The 19,157-nt window shown below is 45.8% G+C and overlaps 1 protein-coding gene across 3 annotated transcripts in view; it reads left to right on the top strand.

Annotated features, from left to right (window-relative positions):
- Positions 1-19,157, top strand: part of SLC13A5 (solute carrier family 13 member 5) — a 60,304-nt gene that overhangs the window by 24,117 nt on the left and 17,030 nt on the right. For all 3 annotated transcript variants that reach the window (XM_033922867.1, XM_033922866.1, XM_033922868.1), the window contains 4 exons: positions 4,823-4,951; positions 5,413-5,549; positions 10,448-10,659; positions 15,370-15,541. In XM_033922867.1, coding sequence (XP_033778758.1) covers positions 4,823-4,951; positions 5,413-5,549; positions 10,448-10,659; positions 15,370-15,541 — 650 coding nt within the window. The remainder of the gene's footprint in view (positions 1-4,822; positions 4,952-5,412; positions 5,550-10,447; positions 10,660-15,369; positions 15,542-19,157) is intronic.

Below are 19,157 nucleotides of genomic sequence, written 5' to 3'. Positions count from 1 at the left end.
GTATCCGTTGACCGGCATTGAATATCTGGGTCAAAGTTCACCACCGCGGACTTAAGTGGCCATGCCAATAGTCACCAGCTGGCCAGCTAAGGTGCGTCTATCTGACTGCGTCCCTTAGCCGGCCAGCTGGTGAATTTTGATGGCGACTGGCTATGTCATGCAATAGAGCCAGACACCATCCAATCCAGCAAACCGGATATTCAACAGGAAATTGCCGGCTATCTCCCGCTGAATATCAACAGGCAGCCGGCTACGCGGTACTTAGTTGACTGGGAGCCATTCTCAGCCGCTTAAGTACAGCTGAATATTGGCAGAATGTGTCTCCTCTATGAAAGTTGGGCTGGCGTAACTGTTGAATATCGCAGTGGACAACACAATATGAGAACAATATACCCATAAATTAAAAAGACAGTTGGACTTTGGACCATCGACAATTCCAAGCAATTAGTTTGATCATACAGCTCAGTATACAGAGACAAACTGTACCTGCCCTGGCTTTATCCTCCTTGCAGACAGGGAGATATATAGCTCTATTGTTTATGTGGAACTCATGAACAAAATAAGAACTGCATCTCCCTACCTGTCCAGTTCTACAGAGCCCCACCCAAGTCCTGCCCCAGCCTCGCCCCCCCCCAGCCCCCACAACCTGTTCTCGTGCTCAGAGCCACGTCACGAGGGCATCTGTGCATGCGCAGGTATGACGCAATGATGTCACAAGCATGTGCGTGACATCACCCCGCTGCATCCCCGCCCCCTTTACGCGGTCCCGAGCTGGAAGCTTTTCAAGATCCAGACAAAGTGCCAGGTTTTGAAAAGCTGTCCGGGGAAATCCGGACGTCTGGTAACCCTCCTTTTGGCTCCTCCTACTGTGAAAAGTCTGTTGTCCCATCCCACTCTCTGCTTGTTTTCGTGGGAGTGTCTTCTGTTGAACTTCCTGTGCAATTACTTTTGAGGCCATGTCTGGGGGTCCGGATGGCTTTTCAAAACCTGGCACTTTGGGTTTTGAAAAGCCTCTTCTCACTCCCGTTGGGCAGGAGGCATGCGCGGATTGCCTCCTGCCTGACCAAAGCAGGCAGTGGGGGGGGGGGGGGGCAGAGCTAGGGCAGGACTGAGGCGGAGATAGGCGGGTCTAGAGTGTCCGGATTTTACAGTCGTAAAATCTGGCAACCCTATGTGCAATTGCTTTTAGCGTCTACAGTGGACAATGGCTTTCCAGTCCTGGGGCAGGCGGTTTTCATGCTGAAACACAGTGCTGTGTCAGGTCATGACCATTGTGGATGGATATATTAAACATTTATTTTACACAATCCTTTTGGTTCCTTCTACTGTGGAAAATCTGTTGTCCGATCCCACTCTCTGCTTGTTTTCGTTGGAGTGCCTTCTGTTGAACTTCCTGTGGAAGTGTCTAACACTTGTCACTGAGCCACTGGACTAGTTGCAGTCACATATTTATATCAAATCTTGTTCAAACTACTTGTTGTAGTGTTTTTGTGTGCCCTATTGGCTAATCTCCCTGATTTGTTAGGATTTACTGTTTTATCGTAAAGCTCTATGGGCTTTGTTCCAGGGGATTTTGACTACACGCCTGGATATACTGTGGTTCTGCCTCCCTCATACCAGCATATTTGCTGGATTGTCGTGTTGCTATCGGTATTATGATAAAGTCAACAGTTGTTTGCAAGAAATGATGAACATTGCCTGGCCCTGACCCTGGCACTGAATGTGACCTGTTGTCTCAATTGTTGAAATAACCTGTGTCCTGATGCCCCACTCATTCTCTCTTTGGGATTTTTGTTTGTGTTGGTTAAGCAATCTAGATAGAGCTCAAGAGAACAAAATCAATAAAATGAAGGGAAGCCAGTCCATTGCTCTATCTTGTGTCAGAATCACATGTAAAGGCCTGTAGAGACTAAGGGGGAAAGTCATCATGAACGACTGCAGTGTCTCTCATACTTTCTTGAGCCGGGGCACACTAAAGGTAGTGGCCACAGCTTGAAGCATCCAGAAGTGTGCGGCTGTCACCGTGATGACATCACGCCTATGTGTGACATCATCAGGTCCACGCATGTGCAGGGGCCCTCCAGATGGGCCCTGAGACGCCAGGGGGTGCCAGCAGGTTAGAGGGCCGGAGAGAAGGAGAGGCACTGGCTCCAGCTGATTGCCTACAGCAGTGTTTCTCAACTACTTACGTAAGAACATAAGAATTGCCGCTGCTGTGTCAGACCAGTGGTCCATCATGCCTATCAGTCCGCTCCCGCGGCGGCCCCTAGGTCAAAGACCAGTGCCCTAACTGAGTCTAGCCTTACCTGCTTAGGTTGTGGTTCAGCAGGAACTTGTCTAACTTTGTCTTGAATCCCTGAAGGGTGTTTTCCCCTACGAGAGGCTCCGGAAGAGCGTTCCAGTTTTTCACCACTCTCTGGGTGAAGAAGAACTTCCTTACGTTTGTACGGAATATATCCCCTTTTAACTTTAGAGAGTGCCCTTTCGTTCTCTCTACCTTGGAGAGGTTGAACAACCTGTCTTTATCTACTAAGTCTATTCCCTTCAGTATCTTGAATGTTTCGATCATGTCCCCTCTCAGTCTCCTCTTTTCAAGGGAGAAGAGGCCCAGTTTCTCTAATCTCTCGCTGTACGGCAACTCCTCCAGCCCCTTAACCATTTTAGTTGCTCTTCTCTGGATCCTTTCGAGTAGTAGTGTGTCCTTCTTCATGTACAGCGACTAGTGCTGGACACAGTATTCAAGGTGAGGGCCCGGTACAGCGGCATGATAACCTTCTCTGATCTGTTCATGATCCCTTTCTTAATCTAAGCTAAGTACCCCCTAAGTCTTACAAATATCAACTGAGTACCCCAACCACAGACCTCCCTAGGCCCACCCAAGCTCTGCCCCAGATCCCGCCCCTTTTACTAATTGTAATGAAATTTTTTCCATTCATTTTTCATATACACACAATATACACAGCAGATATAAATTCTCAAAACTGACACATTTCAATCACTATATTGAAAATAAAATCATTTTACCTACCGGCGTTCCTTTGCAGATTGCTGTAATTAGCTTTAAAGGTGAGACCGTGAGGCCGGAGAGAAGCCAGAGGATGCTAGAGAGAAGGGGGAAACATGCAGGCCTTCGGCGAATCGGACAGCACTGGCAGGCGCCTCTCTTCCTCCTCAGTGTGCCCCGGCACACAGTTTGAGATACACTGAACTACTGTTAAATTGGATTATGTTACTATAAATCAGGTTATTTTAGCACAGGGTTTCATTCCATAAAATAACCCAACTCATGGTAAAATAACCCGACTTAACAGTACCCCATGTTAATAAATTCCCTCCTAAATGGCTAAATACATTTTTTTATAAAGTGGGGTGTTTTGGTTTTTTTTTTTACTGTATGTGTCAGTGGTGTGATTATGAGTTGTTTCTGTCTTATGCATAATTTTGAAAACTAACTGCCTCTTATCCAAAGCCGCACGGCAACAGCCCCAAAGCCCTTGAAATTTCTATGGGCTTCAGGGCCGTTAGCGCAGGGCAGCCGCTAGCGCGGCTTTGTAAAAGAGGCCGTAAGTATCCCACATACGCCACCAGGGCAATATCTGAAAAACACAAATTAAAGTATAAATAATTTGGGGTTTCGTGAAAACATTGCTTCAAGCTGTTTCCCTAAACTTCTTCTCCCTTCAAAGTTGGGGAAATCTTCATTGAGGGCTATACACTTATTCCAGTGATTTTCTACTTTTTCGTTCTGTATTTTTCCGACGGAACGGAAAAAGTGGAAAATCACCGGACCGTGCGTATAGCCCTCGTTGGAGACTGCCCCGACTTTGTTGGCTGGGCCGAGAGCTTTTCAGCGGCCCCTCGTAATTATTCTTGTTTAATAATACCCAGTCTGAACAAGCAGTTCAAGGTGGTTTACAAAATTAGTCGTACGTGTAAGCTTGAAATCTTTTGGTGGCCCCTGGAGCTTTCTTGTAGTCACACTGCAGCCCTTTACATGAAAAAGGTTGGTGACCACTGCTTTACGCATTTACAAGGGGAAGGGGGGAAGTTGAGGGCAGGTGTACATTTTTCTTCTCTTTTTAATGCCAGAACTACTATAACATAAAGATCCCCCAGAAACTTGCAAGTATTAATTGGTACTAGTTCTATGTCAAGGGAATCTCTGGAGTTCTATTTCAGTATCTCGCAAAGCCGCGGCACACTAAACATGGTAGCCGTGGCTCGAAGCATCTGGAAACGCACGGATGTCGACGCAATGATGTCACAGGAACCTATCCGAAGGCCCTCTGGATAGGTTCCTGAGCTGCTAGTGGAAGGTGCTGGAAGGGAAGAGGTACGGAGAGAAGGAGAGACGCTGGCACCCGCTGACTGCCTACAGAGGCACATTCTGTAAGCAGTCAGCCGGCGCTGGCACCTCTCTTCCTCCCCAGTGTCTCGCAGCACATCTGGAATCTCGGGCGGCACACAGTTTCGATACACTGTTCTGTTTGGTGGCACATAAAAATAATTTGGTTAGTGGGCACCTGAGAGATCCATCCACCACACCTGACCCATCCCCCTCCCGCCACCTGTCCTTGAGTTGTGTTAGGTATTAATTAGTAGCCATGGCTTGTCAGCTCCCATGCAAACAGGAAACAAGACGTCAGGTAAAGGCAGCAGGGCCCATCTCATCTGCTTAGTTTTATGTCTGGTAAAATGCCACAGTTGACTCCTGGCTTCCTTCCTTCATGTCCGGGGTCCACTGTACTTATTCCAAGCTTTCTTGAATTCTATCACTCTCTACCAAATATTTCACCACCCAACAACTTTTGATTTCTTCCAGGAGGCCAAATGCGGTTACATTATCATCCTGATGGCTGTGTACTGGTGCACCGAGGTTATCCCTCTGGCTGTCACTGCGCTTCTGCCAGTCTTGCTTTTTCCTATGTTTGGAATCCTGGAATCTAAAAAGGTGAGTGTCACTGCGAGGAAAGCAAATTGATTGGCCTGTATTATTGCTCCTCCCCCTCAGATCCTCCTTGTCCTCTAGTCTTCAGCTCAGTCATAGCTGATCTCTAAAGGATGGGACTTTGGCTACAATAAAAGCAGGTTTTACATACATTATTACCTACGGGCACTTATTTCTACTTGGATCAATCAATTATTGGCATTAATTGGCAACAGTATGGATTTGCCTTGAGCTCCGACCATGTCTGGAGGGTCTTCATGCATAGATGACGTCGCATGCATCCGTGCATGCTCGGAAACCCTATAGACACGGCCTGGAGTATGGGGAAGAAGCGATGAGGTTTTGTGGGGGCAAAATAGGGCAAGGCTATGGGCGGAACAGGGCCCAGGACCTTGCGCCCAGGTTTTAACATCACTAAATATGGTAACCCTAGCCCTGAGAGCCTTGTTTATCGTCTCTTTCAGGTGTGTATGCAGTACTTGAAGGACACTAACATGCTCTTTGTTGGCGGGCTGATTGTCGCTGTCGCGGTGGAACACTGGAATTTACACAAACGAATTGCACTGAGAGTTCTGCTAATTGTTGGAGTGAAGCCCGCATTGTAAGAAATGCCACAAAGCGCCTTCCCCCATTTTTGCACTGGTGGAGATCAAGTTACTGGAAGCATTATTATCAGACCTACAAGATTAAAGCAAACAGAGAGCGAGACTGCTAGAAGAGCTTCCCAGTCTGAGGAAGAGAGAGGCAGAGACAGGGAAAGGGAAAAGGACTGAGTAGGATTACCAGATTTTCCCGAAGGAAAATCCGGACCCATGGCCACACCCCCAGGCCTGCCCAGTTCCACCCTGTTCCACGTGTGCCATATCCCGCCCCCAGACGGCATCTGCACATGTGTTGATGTAACGTAATGATGTCACACGCACACACCCATGCATATGACATCACCGCATTGTGTCCACACGCAGATGCCTCTTCCTGACGGGAAGCTTTTCGAAAGCCGGCCAAAGTGCCGGGTTTTGAAAAGCCGTCCGGACCCCCAGATGTGTCCTCGTAAAGTAGGATATGTCCGGGGAAATCCGGACATCTTGGTAACCCTAGGAATGAGAGTTATGCAGGCTGTCAAAGACAGGAAGACAGAGCTGTGAGAGATATACGCAGGGAAAGAGTGAGAAAGGGGGCCAAGATAGAGAAAAGGCAGGCGCTGTAAGAGATACAGGAAAAGAATTCTGTGTATATTTGTGGGAGAGAGATGGGTAGAGGGAGATGGGAGAGAAGAGAGATGGGTGGAGGGAGAAAGAAACTGGAAGCTGCTAGGGGCAGACACGAGAGAGAGCTAAGGAAGAGAAAAAATCAGTAAGAGATATGGGGGGGGGGGTGAGAGACGGAGAAGAGGTGAGAGTGAGGGACGTGAGAGAGAAAAGTGGTTTATAAGTGAATGTTGTGAGAAAGAAACATAGATGGTGGGACAGTGAAGACTGAGAGACACAGCCATCCACAGGAACCAGCTCTATGGGCTGCTGAGCACCCCCAAGCTTCTTCATTGGAATGATATATCAAGCACTGTACAACGCTGCTTCTGTACACTTTGATATCCTCAATCAGAGATCTATTCTCTGAGTCTGCTCTTCACATATTTGTGTACGCCCTGGTCATTAGATTACTGTAATGCCCTGCCTTTGGGTTCCAGATTGCAAATAGTTCAGAATATGACCATTAAACCAATAATGAATTCCAAGAAATTTGACTTCCCTACTCTGGTCCCATTGATCACAGAATAACATTTAAGATCCTTTCTATAATTTTTAAAGGCCCTCTTTTACTAAGCTTGCAGTAGAGATCATAAGAACATAAGAAATGCCTCTGCTGGGTCAGACCCGAGGTCCATCGTGCCCAGCAGTCCGCTCACGCGGTGGCCCAACAGGTCCAGGACCTGTGCAGTAATCCTCTATCTATACCCCTCTATCCCCTTTTCCAGTAGGAAATTGTCCAATCCTTTCTTAAACCCCTGTACCGTACTCTGCCCTATCACGTCCTCTGGAAGCGCATTCCAGGTGTCCACCACACGTTGGATAAAGAAGAACTTCCTAGTATTCGTTTTGAATCTACCATGGCCCAGAGAGTGCTAAATGCTCTGACACTGCTCTGAAGCTCAAAGGAATTCTATGAGCATCGGAGCATAGAGCGGGGGGGAAGGGGGTTAGTTCATTAGACTGGTCTCCCACTGATTATTTATCTCGTGTTCCCCACTTAGGACCTTATAACCCTCTTTATTTATTTTGATTTCTATCTTGTTGTCCCCAAAGAGCCCAGAACGGGTTACAGGTTTAACATACTTGGTGTATAGTTAACAGGTTACAATTTACACTAGATTAGCCAAGGTGAAGAGAAACGAGAGGGCACTCGCTAAAGTTAAAAGGGAATAGATTCCGTACAAGCGTAAGGAAGTTCTTCTTCACCCAGAGAGTGGTAGAAATCTGGAACGCTCTTCCGGAGGCTGTTATAGGGGAAAACACCCTCCGGGGATTCAAGACAAGGTTGGATAAGTTCCTACTGGAATAGAACCTACGCAGATAAGGCTAGACTCAAATAGGGCGTGAGCGGACTACTGGGCACGATGAACCACTGGTCTGACCCAGCAGCGGCAAATCTTATGTTCTTATGTTCAGTACATGTTTCCGATACAAGTTTTTTTCTAACTAGACACATATTTAGGGTCTAATATTAATATACAGTTTATTGGTTATAATTTACCCTGGTTATTCTACAGTACAAGTTTTATCCTAATTGACAAACAGACAGCTTATAGGTTGGATTTGCTTTCCTTAGGTGACACATAAGGGAGTGTACATTTCTTTGTAGTCCATTAGTCAAGGGCTTGGGTTATACCTTCTTGTTGCGTCATTGGCCTTGACACCATAAGACCAAAAATGTTAGCGTCACTGCGCCTTCCCTCTGGAATGCCTTACCACTTTCTGTTTGAGAGGAACGCTCAATGCAGAACTTTAAAAAGGATCTAAAAGCTTTCCTATTTAGTGTTGCTTTGGCTGAAAGTTGGCTAGATGCGTCTTGTTCCTGTGTGTATGTATGAGGTGGTGTGGGGAGAATGATCAACTACCATTTACTCTGCATACTATTTTAACTATCTCTTTTCCTGTTTGATATTTGAGTTCTTTTCATGTTTTCCTTTTGATTATTATGCTGTGAACCGCCTAGAATACTTCCTGATTGGGCAGTATACGAGCTGAAATAAACTTGGAAATGATTTTATATGATACCCATGCAAATCAGCAACGTGAGAGTAAGGACTGAGAAAGTGAGAATTAGGAGAGAAAATAGAAAGAGGGAAAGATCAAAGTAGAGAGACAGAGAGTGAGATAAGAGTGACTCTAATAAATGCTAAGAAACCAGACCCATGTTTTCGATCTGGCACAACAACATCTTACACAAAAAATAAAATCCTTAGGACAATATAGTTGCCAATTTTGTCCAATATACAGTTCAATGGAAGTTGGCTAACTGTTTAAATCCCTCGGGGAGAATGTTTGGCCTTGAAGAAATGGAAATATAACAAAATTAATTTTAACAAATGGACATCAGTATGGGCTCTCGGAATATAAATGAGGGATTATGAGCCCGGGCAGTAACTCGTAGGTGACCATAAGTCTAAATGACATAAGTCTAAATGAGAACTGCTCCATACATCATTTAGGCCTGATAAGTGTAAACAATCCAATTCAAATCTTATTTCAATCAAGATCAAACAATCACACCGGGGGAAAAAATAAAGTAAAAAGTGAAAAAAATAAAACAGTCAAAAATGAAAAAACAAGTGTAAATGTAAGAAATGAACAAACTCCCAAGAATCCACGGTATCCAAATCAATAATAATTGAAAGATGTTGCTTTCTCAGTTTCTGCCCAAGAGTATCGCCAACTTGTGTCCTTGAACATCATTATCTGATGTGTCCAAAATAGAGAAGAGCATAGTTCCTACCCAAAAAGCTTAAGAACACAGTATTTGGGACAAACCTTCCTATAAGCCCCATTCAGAGTACTTTAGACAGATAAGGACTATTTTTCTAGACACACTGTATAGATTCTGTTACATATGAATTGCTAAATCCAGTAAACCTCTATTGGAGATGACCCAGATCTTTGCAATGACTCTTGTAAATGCACCGATTTATCGATGACCTGATAAAGGGAGACTAGATCTCAAACATTAATCCATTGAAAGGTCTCAACTAGCCCTGTAGTATCTCTTGCATTGCCTACTTGGGTTTCACCTGATGCTAGTAAGCAGTGGCGTGTGGTGAGGGCTTTCAGGAGAGTCAGGGAATCCCCAGCTCTACAGCCCTGCTTTTTTTGTTTGATGCAGTTTGATTTGTTGAGTAGGCATAAGGTTACCATATGGCTCCAGAAAAAGGAGGACGGATTGAGACAGCCATAGGCAGTGGAATGCTGCTTGGTTTGGGAGGGCCCAGGAGCTCCGCTCTAGCCCCACGGAATCCTACGGTGCGGCATCTCCCCAGTTCCCGACACCCCATCCACCCTCTCCCGGCGCTGTACTTTTAAATCTTCAGGCAACCGCTGTGCAGCGTCAGCGAGCAGGTCCGCTCCCGGAAGTAGAATGAAGTGCTCAGGGGCAGGCTTGCTCACTGACGCTGCGCGGCAGCTGCCGGAAGATTTACAATTAGAACACCAGGAAGCGGGTGGGAGGGCAGGCACCACCAATTTTTGGGGAGGCCATGGCTCCTGTGACCTTCCCCGTTCCGATACCTAAGGAGACATCTACTGAAAGCAATGGAAGTAAGGAGGACATCTGGGCTTTACTTCTATTGAAACCAATGGAAATAAAACCCGGATGTCTCAATCCATCCTCCTTTTTCTGGAGCCATATGGTAACCCTAATTATAGGCAGCTTGCTCAACCAATCAAACTGCATCCAAGGAAAAGTAAACCACAAAAAAGAGCAGGGCTCTTGGGCTGGGATCCTCCGAACCCCCGTGAAGGCCCTGACAGTACTGATCTGAATTTGATTGGCTGAGCAGCATCTGCCTGTTGCCTGCTCAACCAATAAAATTCAGAGCAATGCGCTCAGGGCCTATAGTGTGTGTATAGGGGGCAATCCCACAAAGGCCCTGACCACACGCACTGCTAGTATGAGATTAGAAGAAGCTGGTGTTATTGTGTATTGCCAAACAACAGGAGTGCCATCAGGATCTGTGATACAACTTCTAGCACCTTTGTCCTGCCCACTGCACGGCATCCGAGCAAGGGAGACAGTGACAAGGAACAATATTTGCACCCCCACTTCCTTTGCGTCCCGTGCTGCTGCAACACTCACACAACCCTTGGGATGACACTGCCAAGTAATCTTGGGTAGGAAAGGTAGCAAATCTGCACTGTTGCTTTATACTGATTCTGAATTAGTTGTAGGTAGATGGACCGACACAGAATGTGAGCGATTTGTGGGTGAGTGTTTTTCCATTTTTATCAGGCTGATGCTTGGATTTATGGGAGTCACCGCCTTTCTGTCCATGTGGATAAGCAACACTGCCACCACCGCCATGATGGTCCCTATTGTGCAGGCCGTCTTAAGCCAACTCAATAAATCTGATTTGGATGCGGGACACAAGGAGTCTGCTGGGCAGGTGAATGTGGGCATAGAGCTGGAGGAGAAGAATGCATTGCCTATGGGATCTGTACCGGGTAAGACGCTATGAAGCAGCTCCTCGATCCACTGTCCTCACCTGGATTGTTGTTCTGTCTTCTTATCTCTCCCGTCACACCTCTAGTGTATGCTCTTGTGGAAACTCTTCTACTGTTCTCTGACTACCAGTTGGTGAACCTCAGGGCTCCCTTCTCTCCTGTCTCTATACTGAATCCCTCAGTGCTCTGATCTTCTCCCATTCTTTTCAGGACCATCTTTATATTGGTGACTCTCATATTTATCTCTCTAGAAATCTCGCCTAGAATTCTGGCCGACGTCTCATCCTGCATGTCTGTCATTGCTGCCTGGATGTCCCACCACCATCTGAAACTGAACGTGGTCAAGACTGAGCTTTTGTTTATCCCCTTAAACTCACCTCCCCTAGTCGCCCAATCTCTGTTTCTCTGGAGAGCAGCATTGTCCCTGTCTCTTCCGCCTGTAACCTTGGGATCATCTGACCCCTCTCTCTCACTGCACATATCCAACAGACTATAACCTATTGTTTCTTTCTCCATAACATCACCAAAATTCATTTTTCCCTTTCTGAACACACTGCCAAAACTCTTATCCACACTCCCATCACCTCCTACTTCGATTACTATAGCTTGACCTTCACAGGACTCCCACTAAACCATCTCTCTCCCCACTTCAAACTATTCAAATTTCTGCCATATGACTTCCCTTTTGCCTGTCTGTACACTCACATAACCCCTCTTCAAAAACCACTTTCTTTGACTCCCTATCAGTGACACATACAGTTCAAACTAGGGTTGCCATATTTTACATTTGTAAAATCTGGACCCCTAGATCCGCCCCCAGTCCCGCCCCATTACGCCCCAGTCTTGCCTCCAATCCGGCCCCCGTAGCTTACTCTGGTCGGACGGCAGGGCATCCACGCATGCGCAGATGCGACACGATGACGGCACATACACATGCTCAGGTGCCCTCTTGCCCGACACAATTTGGGGGGAAGCTTTTCAAAACCCGGACAAAGTGCCGGGTTTTGAAAAGCTGTCCAGACCTCCGGACATAGGATTGCCAGATATTACAATTGTAAAATCTGGACACCCTAGACCCACCCCCAGTACCGCCCATCTCTGCCCCAGTCCCGCTCCCTTGCTGCCTGCTTTGGTGACATCATCACATGACACCCATGCATGCACAGATTGCTTCCTGCCCGACGCAATTGAGAGGAGGCTTTTCTGGGGAAATCCGGACGTCTTGTAACCCTAGATGAAACTGCTCCTATTAACAACTGCATTCATTCTCCAGCTCCTCAATATCTCTTAAATGTCCCTACACCTCTCTCCAGGAACTCCTCTCATCTGTACCTTTCTCCTCCATGCCAACTCCAGGCTTTATTCCTTTCATCGTGCTTTGCCATGTGCCTGGAATAGACTTCCTGAGTCAGTACATCATGCTCGATTTCTAGCTCTAATTAAATACAGGCTAAAAATACCACCTTTTTGAGGCTTTCTTTAACTCCTTATTCACCTGTTATTCACATGTTGTTTAAATGTAACTCCCTAATCTCTTATTTGAAATTACTCTGTTGTGTAGGGATTGTGTCTTATATGGTGGTGTACAATGCTGTGTACATTTAGTAGTGATAATAATAATAACCAGGAGCAATAATTTATAAGGTACCAGAAAAAAAAATGTTCAGAGAAGCACTAAAAGATCTTGAGCCTGGCTCAAGTGTCTGTGTGGCTGGTTTTATAGAGACTTTAATGAGGTTTCCCTGGCAAATGAAGCTCTAGGACTTGTCCGGCCCATCAGCTACACAAAGTGTGTAAGAACTGAGGAAACAGACTACAGACACTTCTATCAGAGCTGTGGCAAGCTTTTTGTTCATTCGTTGCCAAGTCTTGGCAAAGATTCCTACAATACGAGAAAAACAGTAAGCTGCTGGTGTTTCAGTAAGAACATTTTCCTTCCAGGCTACGTCGGAGCACATGATGAAATTAGCTGAGCTAACTGAAAGCACATGCTGTTCCCAGATAGCGTTCCTCTAGGCCAGTGATTCCCAACCCTGTCCTGGAGGAACACCAGGCCAATCGGGTTTTCAGGCTAGCCCTAATGAATATGCATGAGAGAGATTTGCATAGGATGGAAGTGATAGGCATACAAATTTGCTTCATGCATATTCATTAGGGCTAGCCTGAAAACCCAATTGGCCTGGTATTCCTCCAGGACAGGGTTGGGAATCACTGCTCTAGGCCAAGGCCCTCTCTGGTGCCAGCTCATGACATAGTGAAATGGGTAGCACCCAACCAAAGTGGAAGCAGATGCATGCAGCTCAACCGAGAACTGTCCTGGTACAATACACCAGGTTCCTGTTCTGCTCTTTGCACATTGTCCATTAGATCAGGAAGGTTCCACTTTGGATTGGGTGATTTGATTGATCGTGCCGCATTTATCCTCCAGTACTCATGATTCTGAACTTTCGGAATAGATTAAGTTACACTTTCAACACATTGTCTTCAGAGTGCCGGGAAGGGACTGGCCGACATCTTTCGCTGTTAGGCTTTATCAAGATCAGCTCCCTCTAATGTCAAAACAGACGAGCGATGAGAAATTCCCCTTTAATAAACGATTTTTAATTTACTTTCACAAGGTTATACTACTTTCCTTACCTCTTCTGTATTGCCGCCTACCATCCCGACTAAACTGCTTTTGAGTCAAAGATGGCCGTGGCGTCTGCCCAATGATTTAATTAGCTGAGTTGTACTGATGACGGCAGCCAATCGAAACCTCAGACCAGAGACATGAAACTACGGCACCATTTTGAAAATCGTGGTCTGCGTCAAAGATAGGGGCTTGAAATGTGGGCCAGGGATTTACACACCTAGCAACGCCAAATGTCAACCCCGCCCATAACTATGCTCGTTTTGACATTTGGCACTGTTAAGCATTTGCATGGACGCGGTTCAGGTGCCTCTACTTTTTTCCCTTAATTAGTTTTTAATGGCGCAGTCAGTTACTGTGCTGATAATAGCCAATTAAAATGGTAACCCGTCAAAGGCGCGCCGGACTTTGGCACGTTGACAATCCCGTGGTGACATTTGCGTGCAGGACATATGCGCGCTTCCGCTGCTTGTAAGCCTTTCTGTTAGCGCTGTGAGGGGGTATGTGGGGGGAGGAACCCCCCACTATATTTACAAGTCCTCGCACTCCCATTGAAGGAGGGGAGTGGCCCCCCACTACACTGAAAACTCCCAAACAGCGAAAACGGAAAGGAAAACGGGAGAGTTCAGTGTACTGGGGGGTTTCCCCCCAATCCCCCCCAACGGCAGCCGTGAGGACTTGTAAATATAGTGGGGGGTTCCCCCTAACACTCACCCCCTCACAGCGCTAACGGAAAGGCTTATAAGCGGCGGAAGCGGCAGCACGCATATGTCCTGCACGCAGATGTCACCGTGGGATTGTCGGTGCGCCAAAGTCCAGTGCTCTTTTGACGGTGTACCATTAAAACACTTAACTTAGGCACCATTTGGGTGCCGACTGGCGCCTTCCAAATGGCGCTGTTTTGAGAATCCGGGCCAAAATGTTGAAATCCCTTCCCATGGACCAGACCTACCTTAATATCCCTAGTGGTTTAGTAGGGTTAAAGCAGAAGAGATCCCCAGTCATTCCTGCCCTTACCAGCACCTGGCATAAAATGGCACCAGTGACTCTAGCAGTAGACTATTTCTAGTGATCAGTTTTCATGTTTTTACATGCATTTGCCTGTTTATCATCTCATTAGCATTCAACCCACAGCAACTTAGAAAACTTCAATATATATAAATACATTCAAAATCTCTCCCTATAGTCACAGAATGGGAGAAAAGTTTTAGGAATGCCTTTTCATTGGGATATAGTATATTTCTTATAAACCACTTATATCCTAAGTCAGGGGTGTCCAATGTCGGTTCTCGAGGGCCGCAGTCCAGTCGGGTTTTCAGGATTTCCCCAGTGAATCTGCATGAGATCTATTTGCATGCACTGCTTTCAATGCATATTCATTGGGGAAATCCTGAAAACCTGACTGGACTGCAGCCCTCGAGGACCGACATTGGACACCCCTGTCCTAAGTAGTTTGCACTAAACAATAATCAGGTACTCCAAGTATTTTCTCTACCTGTCCCAGTGGGTTCGTAGTCTAACTATAGTACTTGGGCATTAGAGGGTTAAGGAACATGCCCAGATTTACAAGGAGCAGGGCTGGGATTGAGCCCACAACCTCAGGGTACTGGGGCAGCACCTCTAACCACTGGACCACTTCGCCACATGGGCAGGAAAATCTACACAGAGCCAGAGGTAGCTGAAATTATACCTAATTCAGCAGCAAAATATAGATACCAAAGAAAAGGGCAGGTTGAGGGAGGGACTTCACTGCTTAGTGATGACGGACAGCACTAGGGGGTGGGGTTAATTCTATATCAATGGTGTTAACCTTTATGCACCACATATATTAGAAGTGCTTAGTGCAATGGCTCTTTTTTTTTTTTTTCCAACCTCGTCTAAGCCTTCACCGTTTTGAGTTTGTCCCCTTGAGCAGTCTCTAATTCAAGCTTCCCCATGACAGAATCTGTCACTCAACTGGATAAACCAAATTTCAAATCAAATCAAACCAAGGAGGATTAGAACAATCTCTTCTTAATCTGGTAAACACTAAGGTTCTTCAAGTCATGCTGTTTAAATAACATGTACCGTTCTACTTCCAGTCACAGGAAACGGTCACATTCCCGATGACCCCAAAGCTCTTGATGATAGCACCGAAAAGAAGCGCATTTGCAAAGGGATGACACTATGTGTGTGCTATGCAGCCAGCATCGGAGGCACCGCTACGCTTACAGGAACAGGGCCGAACCTTGTGCTGAAAGGACAGATGAATCAGTGAGTATGAAGCAATTCTGCCCTCTCTTTCTGTAAGTTGCCTAATCACCTTGGCCCATTTCTCCTTTTGCTCATTTGGAGAATTATATTGAAGGTTTTGAGCTGTTGCTGGGCTGGTGAGACAACTTCAGTGCATTCTTGTTCATTTGTCCTAGCTCAAAGGAAGACTTTCAGGCAACAGAAAAGCAAAGGAATTTGGTTTATTTCATTTGTTTTGGCCTGGCAGTTTTTCATCTGGCCCTTTGGGGCTTCCAGCTGAATTAGAATGAATCTATATTGAGCCATGAGACTCTAAACCAGGGGTGGGACATTCCGGTCCTCGAGGGCCGGAATCCAGTCGGGTTTTCAGGATTTCCCCAATGAATATGCAAATAGATCTCATGCATATTCACTGGGGAAATCCTGGAAACCCGACTGGATTCTGGCCCTCGAGGACCGGAGTTGCCCACCCCTGCTCTAAACCTTCATTCATATTCACCACCACCTCCCCCAGTTTTTAACCCCATTCCAGTGACATTCCATGGCCAAGGGCTACAGAACACAGCTCCCTTAAGAACCAGGTACGTGTGCAGCCCCAGTTTGTCACCTTTCCACAGTTGCGGAAGCTTACCCACCACATTCCCGGTCCTGGGCTTGGAAACAAGTACGGTACACTTTTTTGCATATCCCTAAATAAAATCCTGTCGTTACAAAAGGTTCCTCAACAGAACCTTTTCTTTTCAGGTGACCACCCTGAATGCATGACTTGCCAAAATTGCGTTAGAAGCTTCCTCTTATCTTGATTTTAGAAAACAGATAAAAACTCAACTATTCAATAGACTGGCAACCTAATGTATCGTATTACTTACTTATCATTTTTATCTCATTTTAAATTGTTTGTATCTTCCTACTGTAAGCTTTTAACTTTGCCGAAATTTTAGATGATTTCAATTATAAATATCTATTTGTACTGTATGTATAATGATTGATTGATGTGAACCGCCTAGAACTCCCAGGTATGGCGGTATATAAAAATAAATTATTATTATTATTATTATTAGGCTGCTGCCTTAGGGGATCAACCATGAACTGCTGGAGTACATCTAGTTGATCGGGTTGTCAGGACTGCCACAATGAATATGCATGAAATAAATTTGCATATAGCAGAGACCCATTATATGCAAATCTGTCTCATGCATATTCATTGTGGTAATGCCGAAAACCTTTTCACAAGTTGTTTTATCAAAACTTGAAAAGGGGTAGCTATTTTAGTCTGGTCTAGGTACCCCGTAACTTTATGTCAAAAGGCACCCAGTACAGGGAGAAGTGAAAGAACCTCTCTGGCCTTCAAATCTCATATTCAGTGTCTCTTAATTCTTATTATATTCCACTGCAGCCTACAGAGAATCCAGGTCTCACTAAAGCCAATATGGCTTCTTGAGTCATGCATTCTAATCAGAAAGTTATAAGAGGGAATCAAACTTAACTTACGGGTCAATGGACCAGTCAAGATGTCTTAGAAGTACCTTTCCTATTTCCCTGTTGCTTACTCCCAGAAATTTCTTAGATTCCGTCGACTCATGTTCGAGACCTAGCGACTTGATGAATTACAGATCTAAAAATAAATTGATTTTGTGCTAATCCAGGAAGGTCCTCCAGTGTAGAGAATGACATGGGGACAAATTTTTCCCCATTCCATCCCTGCATGTTATTTCGCTGTCCCTGTCCTTGCCCCATTCCTGTAAGCTCTGCCCGGTCTCAGCAGCCATCTAAGCGGCCTCTGAGAATTGCACATGGGGGCGTCCTATATAGAATTTCCACTCCGATTCTCTAACCGGTGACCATGTCACAGGCGCTGGTTAGAGAGTTGCATTACCACTGAGCTGATCGCTACAAGGGAATCTCCCTGTGGTGATCAGTTTAGCATCCACAGCCACAGCAGGGAACATGTCCCCCCTACGAAGTTGGCCGGCAGGAGGGATGCTCACTCTCTCCTGCCAGAATCCCCGAAGCCCCCCTGAATGTCTGCGGCAAGAGGAGTGCCCAGTTCCTCCTGCCGCCACCACCCCTCCCCCGAGACATCCCCTGGCAGGAGAGACTACCACTCCCTCCTGCCGCTGGCCTCATCATTCCCCGAAGCCCCCCAAACACTCCCCAACTCCACCCCACACTCCCTGACTATACCCCAACACTCCCCGTCTCTACCCCTGACACTCCCCAACACCCCAGGATCCCCCTGACACTCCCTGAACGCCCCTGTACCATAATCTGATGGCCGGCAAGAGGGATGCTGATTTCCTCCTGCCGGCAGGCCCGCTACTTCCAAAAGGCAGGCTTGCCCCTCCTCGGTATATTCTGGGATGTAGTAGAAGTGGCCTAAGACTCCAATTGGCCAGATCCCTAAAGCCTCTGCCATGGGTGGTGGCGGCAGGATGAATTGGAATGCCTTCTGCCACAGACATTCAGGGGTGGTGGACATCATTAGGGCATAGACAGGGGGTGGGTAAGCAGAGTGGGCAGACTTGATGGGCTGTAGCCCTTTTCTGCCGTCATCTTCTAGTTTTTCGGCTAGCGCACGCTAAAACCGCTAGCGCACCTTAGTAAAAGGAGCCCATTGTCTTATAAAACATTACCTGGCTTCTTTAATCATTCTGTTTTCTCCAGCAATGGTTCTTCGTTCACTATTAGATAATAGACTAGTGATTCCTCACCCCTCAAAAACAAAATGGGAGAGAACCAGAAACTCAGCTTTCTTTGCAATTGCACCATCCTTATGGAATTCTTTACCAACTAATATACGTTTGGAACCTTCACATATTCGATTCCGTGTACTTTTGAAGACTTATCTTTTTGAACATGCTTTCTCTTAAATTGTTAATTAGTAGAGAACACGTTTTGCAGTGCTGGACCGCGTACGGTTTTTATTTCTTTGTACGAGAATAGTGTTCTTTCCTATATTTAATGGCGTTCTTTTTCTATTTCTGTTTTTGATGCAACTAAGCCTGTCTCTCAAATTTTAATAAACGATAAATGACTGAAAAAGGTTTTCTTAATCTACTACCTCTTAGTTTCATAGATGGGGCAAAATTGGAAACTGTAATTACAGCATTTGTACGTCAACTCAACTTGTACCCCACTAATCTTCTGTAAACCGCATAGAACTTAACGGTATTGCGGTATATAAACTGTTTATTATTATTATTCTCTTTGAAAATTGCCTAGGGAAAAAGTGTCTGGCACCTGATTTTTCTCACCGATACTTTTCCTTTTCAAAATGAGGTGCTTTCTTATGAAAATGGAACTCCAGTAGAACCAGGTCTGAAATATTTCAGAGCTGCATACATGAAAACCATTCTGTGATAAATCCCGCTGCTGAGGGTGCAGAGACTATGAGCAGTGAACTGGTTTATACCTTTCCTTTGGCAGGCAGATGAACAACGCAGGGCAATCGAGATCCCGAAATTTAAATTGCAATTCAGAGCAAACGCCGGTCACAAGAGAAAAGCACTGGGCTGTAGCAGAGGGAAATGAAATTCAATAAAGCACAAATTCCTCCTTAATGCGCATACTTGTTTGAAAAGATTTCTGGGCTATATTTAGGTAATGAAAAGCTTCGTCGGGTTCTATTTCCTAAAAT

The sequence above is a fragment of the Geotrypetes seraphini genome, chromosome 15 (genome assembly GCF_902459505.1).
Source record: "Geotrypetes seraphini chromosome 15, aGeoSer1.1, whole genome shotgun sequence".
Taxonomy (NCBI): domain Eukaryota; kingdom Metazoa; phylum Chordata; class Amphibia; order Gymnophiona; family Dermophiidae; genus Geotrypetes; species Geotrypetes seraphini.
This window is presented reverse-complemented; position numbering and strand designations above follow the sequence as displayed.